Raw genomic sequence first — 5,488 nt, 5'->3', positions numbered from 1 at the left:
ACAACGATTCTATTGAAGGGTATAAAGTATTTGGAATTCTTAAAGAGCATGTGATTATGCTTACCTTAGGCGATATTAATTGGAATCAAATCAATTTTCCTATTCCTTGCCCTGGTCTTAGGTATACATACAATCAGTTAACGCCGCCCTTTTTTTATTTGAGAAAGAATGTAGTGCTGGCTTGCCAATAGATTACATATTTTGCGTTGGATGTCAGAAATAAGAAATTTAGGAGCACCACGCTTCGAACTTTTAAACCCAAAAAGTACTCCATTTTCTTGTCATCTACGACTAAAGGATCTCTGTGCGTCACAACTGTATTTGATGATCATTTAGACATATGGAATCTAAACGAAGAAGAAAACAATCAATGGACAAAAAAAAACTAGCATCACTCTTGATCCCCTGTCAAATATACCAAATTTCTGAGGCGACATGTGCGTAGTTGGCGTGAAAGGAGACGTTGATAACAATGGCGACTCAGACATGATGTTGAAAATTTTCATACATCAAAGGGATATGCTATTGTGTTATGATTGTTATAACTTGAAAAATCGGCAGTTTGTAAAGATAAGCAAGGAGCTCAACCTTGGTACAGCCTATCAGTTTCATTTTGATAGTCTAGTCAGTTGGCATCCAGGCGGAATCAGTGCAGAAGATAGCCGGTTAAAGACAACCAGGGATTACAAGCGGACAATAGCAAACGATTATATCAAGCTTCGTAATAGAAAAATCCTACGGAGAAGTCATTGATTATAGCAGTAGGCACACAAAATAAATACTTACTTGACCAATAATTTTTTCTCATTTGAAGTCCCTTGACCAAATGACAAATAAGTAGAAAAGACTGCTGAATTACACACTCATGGAGAAACCAGAAGAAATGGAAGCAGCAGTGTCTCGTCCGTATTCGTACACACTCTTGCTTAAATGCCCCGTTGGTCTCTCCCCCTCTCAGGCTAGTTCTCTTTATCTTGTTTTATCACAATCTAATATTGTTTTAGTATTCGGTGAGCTCATTATTATTAATATTGAATGAAATGTGTTTTTTTTTGCTTTGACAGGTTTCTGTGGATTTCAGTCCATCTTATGACCGAAATCCTCATCCGGATGTCAATTTAGAGGATTCCATTTCTCAGGTTACTCCATTATTTTACTTTATTTTATTTTTCCACAGTTTTGCATTTTACATTCTCTCTTTTTTTATAATTTAATTTTTTTTCTTGGAATGTTAGACATGGAATAGAAGAATTGAGGAAACCCCATCACTTTTTAATGGCACAAAATTCAGGGTATGTATTCCCAGTCTTCCTTCATTTTTTTCATTTTTTTATATTAATGGGAGCAAGCATTTCTTCTTTTTAATTTTTTATAAATGTTTTATTTACTTGAAGAAAATTAAATATTGTGTATGTATTTCACAGTATGGAGGTTATGCATTGCACAATCCTGATGGTACCAGTCAGAAGTCCCAGTTGTGTCTCCGCCTGGGTTTAACAGATTACAGGTCTCTCTCTCTGACACACACTCGTTGATCACAAACTCATGTTAAGATATGATCTAAGTGTGCCCACTAGCTTAGAATCGTAGTTTATAGAAGGCTGGAGTTGTTACTTGTTAGCACAGACCTTGATGTTGATGTTGATGTTGAACCTTACAATATCGACTAGAGTACTAGGTGCTTTTTAGTCTCTGTCATCATATTAGACTTCTACCAATGTAGTGATTCTTATGTGTTTTCCTTTCATTCAGAACTTTTATGGGCACAAACTTAAGTAAGGAGTGGGAGAGATTCCTTATTCATTCAGAAGGTACATGCATTTCAACCTTCAGATTAGACTATTAGAGTATAATTTGGAATTTTAGTGTCGATCTTCTATGACAACTAGAAACCGTTTAACATTCAACACGAGTTTTTACTTTTTTATTTTTATTTTTTGACTAGTAAAGTGTATTTATATTGACAATATATGTAGAAGCAGTTACATCAACACCCAAGTTAGATTCCCATAACCACCTAAACTCGGCCCCTGATCTCAAAACCCATCAAAGGAAAAGAACAAAGAAAGGAAAAATAAAAAAGAGATCTCCTCTACTGGCCCAATAAATAATACAGCTCCAAGCACCAGCCAGCACTCCATGATGCCGATCCCCTATTTCTCATCCTAGTCCTTCCCATCTTCGTCTTCGAAACAACTGAGGTCATGTGGTAAAATTATTCACTATCTAGTCCTTCAATGTTGTCAAACTCTTTGGTGCACAAGGAGGCAAAAGGAAGAGCTGTGAAGGTGAAGGAAAGAATTTGGGAGGGTAGGAACTCGGGCTTCACCCAAAGTCATGCTGCAATAATTGAGAAGCATAGAGCGGCCAAACTGAGTACTACAGTTGCTGATTGGCCATTGAAGAAAGTTACAGTGAAAACTCAAAAAGTTCCTTCTAAGGTGTGTTTCTTCAAGGGAGCACTGCTTTGGAAGAACTCTGACCAGCAATAATCTTATGAAGAGAGGGAAGATTATTTCTTTTGGTCATGTATGCAAGCCATATTAAAAGCATTCTAACTCTTGTTCCAGCCTTGCACCTTTGCAAGATAAAGCTGTATGGAACTTTATCTTGGGCAGTTTTACATGCAGTAACATCTTCAGTAGTGGACATTGAGGTAGTTTTGAAATTTCCCACATCAGTCCATATGAGATGGATAAGGGCAACACATAATTTCAGAAATAGAATGTCAATCTCATAATAAACTAGTTTGCCTTACCTTCACTGATTTCTTTGTAGATGATCCTATACGGTGTCAACACACCTCAAGTCCGTTGGGTAATGGAGCAGTTGTAGAAACAGCTGATAGTAAAATCATTGTTTTGAAACGAAGTGATAATGTGGGGGAGTTTCCTGGACACTTTGTTTTCCCTGGTGGTCATCCCGAGGTATCTCCTAAGAATTTTGATTATGTTACCATCTAGCTCCTTAAGGTTCTTTATTGCAATTAGTGGACTGCTACTGATAACGAATTGTGGGTATTTGATTGTTGAAATATATTTTTTGGTGGTTGGCAGCCGCAGGAAATTGGAATATCAGCCCATAGATATGATCAAGACTTGACAGATTCTGAACAATTAAACAGGAAGGTTTCTCAAGAGATGTTTGACAGCATTATACGTGAAGTAGTAGAAGAAATTGGAGTCCCCGTGTCTAGTCTGGTGAAGTAACGCAACTCAATTGAAGTCAAAGTTCCTTTAACTTCTTTCTTTTGGACCACAATTTTCTTTAGTGCTGTTTCTGTATCTGTCTGTGAAATCATGGCACTCCTTTTTTCACATGACCTGAGCTTTTCCTCATAGAAGGCACGGATTCATTTCGGATACTAATTAAGACAGAAGATGCAGTTTGTTTTTCACTTAGTCCAGAATAAGAGCAAAATTGTCATGTTACCTCTAGATCACATTTCTCAAACGATGTAATGTACACGTATTTGTTTGTATGGCGCTCGTGGAAAAAGTTTTTTCCAAACCATCAGAAGATACCATTCTTGTATACCTTTTATGCCTTACACCTTCCATATACTCACATTAGGTTGGGGGCAGTCACATAGGAATAGCTTAGATACACATGCTGAACGATAAACTTTACATGCTTAGTATGATGTTTGCAAGCAGGTGCCATATTCCTTAGTTGTATGATCTGTGAGGCTTATTACCCTGCTTTGAAACTCACCACTGGTGTTACCCACTCGCCTGAACCCTTCAGAAATAAGGAGAGCAAAGGAAGATGAACATTTTGGATGTATTGGACAAAAGAGATGAGAATAATAATATTAAATTGCTAACAAAAACCGACGTGGGTTACTGTGGACGGCTGCTCTATTGTCTCCATTTGTCTGCATGGAGAGGTTAAACCTTACCCTGTCCCAATGTCACGAAGATAACTTCCACTCCAGTAAGGTCATAGGTGCCACGACCGATTCCTATATTCAGATCTAGCACCATGTACCTATTAAAGATTTGCTTCCTTCTCCAACAAGTCACTCAATTTCCTTATATTAGTTCACTGCTCATTGGAGAAGATCTGTGATCAGAAACTATTGGTTCTTTATGTATTGCATTCATGAACGTTATTCACTTATTCATTAAAAAATTTGATCCTTGTAGAGGAGGGAAGAGTTTAGGCTTGTTCCTTGGTATGGAATATATTCTTATTTTCATCTGTTTTCCAGTAATTAGGAATTTTTAAATTCATAATATGTTGACACTTATGATGTATGATTTCTGTGCAGAATGATCCTATCTTCATTGGCATATCCCGTAGAGAGTTGAATGTAAGGCCAACGGCTTTCTTCTTCCTTAAATGTGGCCTGGAGTCGAACGAAATTCAGCAATTATATTCCAATGCTCAGGACAGCTACGAGTCTGTGCAGCTTTATTCTGTTTCAAGGGTTAGTGCATGTTGAATATCCTGAAAGATGAGAAGATAGCTCTTTGAAGTCATAATTTTGTTTGGTTATATTGTAAATCACTTGGCTCAATTTTTCTATGTTATTCTATACTTCTGGAATTTCAGAGTGAGTTGGAGAAGTTAGCAACTAAAATGCCTGGCTGCCACCAAGGTGGATGGGCTCTCTATGAACTAATGGTTGAAGGACATGTAACTGAATAAGGAAGAAGCCAATGATTGATGGTTACTCCGACCAAGGTTATAAGCTTTTCATATCTGAATGACTTTCTCTGTTGCTTACATTAACTCAACAGCTAGTTTTTTGTAAATTTTAAAGGTTTAAAGGTTTCCTTCTCTCTCTGTCCCGTCTTCTAAACAAAGGCTCAAGTCTGGTAGAGTGATCCAAAAACAGTATCTCCTTGTCCAACATATGATTGGTGAATGATGCAAAAGATTTCCTGGTGATCATATGTGACCTATCCATTTACTTGGCTGGTAAACCCTTTTCTTTTATGGTTCCAGAATTCAGATTGTTGAACGTCAAGGAGTGCCTGGCTTCTTACATCCATGACTTCTTAGCTTTTCTTTTCTTTTACCAGAAACTTTCACAATATATATAGGTCAGCGTGAACTCTTGATATTTATGCTAGCATAGTTAGCCATAACTTTGTATCACACAGTTGGTATTATGTATTTCCATCTACTAATGATGATATTGTTCTTCTCTTTAGAATTTTGGAGCATAGGACAATTGAATGTCTTGACATGTTTCTGTCCATGTCAACTGTAGTTTTGTTAATCACTTTAAGGGTACTGTTCTTCCTAGCTTATTTAAGGTGACCACCATCTAAGACCGTGAAATTCCATAATTACATGAAGTATCTCAAATACAAATTTTTATTGAAAAAAAAACTGCTTTAGATGCATTTTCTTATCTTAAAAATTATTCATTAAACACCCTTCCTTTCTGAAGCAGCTATCACAGGATAATGCTTCCTTTATTTTAGTTCAACCAGCTGACAATACTAGATAAAATTATTATCTTCATTTAGTTATC

The 5,488-nt window shown here is 36.8% G+C and overlaps 1 protein-coding gene across 3 annotated transcripts; it reads left to right on the top strand.

The window, feature by feature from the left end:
* The first annotated feature begins 742 nt into the window (after positions 1–742).
* Positions 743–5,164, top strand: NUDT9 (nudix hydrolase homolog 9). 3 transcript variants are annotated; one of them, XM_086571329.1, is made up of 10 exons: positions 743–958; positions 1,065–1,139; positions 1,236–1,292; positions 1,425–1,507; positions 1,753–1,811; positions 2,779–2,927; positions 3,057–3,200; positions 4,274–4,432; positions 4,558–4,689; positions 4,813–5,164. In XM_086571329.1, the coding sequence occupies exons 1-9, from the start codon at positions 866–868 to the stop codon at positions 4,651–4,653; spliced, it is 915 nt and encodes a 304-aa protein (XP_086427455.1). In that variant the 5' UTR covers positions 743–865; the 3' UTR covers positions 4,654–4,689; positions 4,813–5,164. The 3 variants fall into 3 exon arrangements, with proteins under 3 accessions (XP_086427455.1, XP_086427454.1, XP_086427453.1); XM_086571328.1 differs by having other exon boundaries at positions 4,769–5,164; XM_086571327.1 differs by having other exon boundaries at positions 4,558–5,164.
* Positions 5,165–5,488: the final 324 nt, after the last annotated feature.

Source organism: Coptis chinensis, chromosome 7 (genome assembly GCF_015680905.1).
Source record: "Coptis chinensis isolate HL-2020 chromosome 7, ASM1568090v1, whole genome shotgun sequence".
Taxonomy (NCBI): Eukaryota; Viridiplantae; Streptophyta; class Magnoliopsida; order Ranunculales; family Ranunculaceae; genus Coptis; species Coptis chinensis.
Note: the sequence above shows the minus strand (reverse complement) of the source record. Positions and strands in the feature narration are given on the sequence as shown.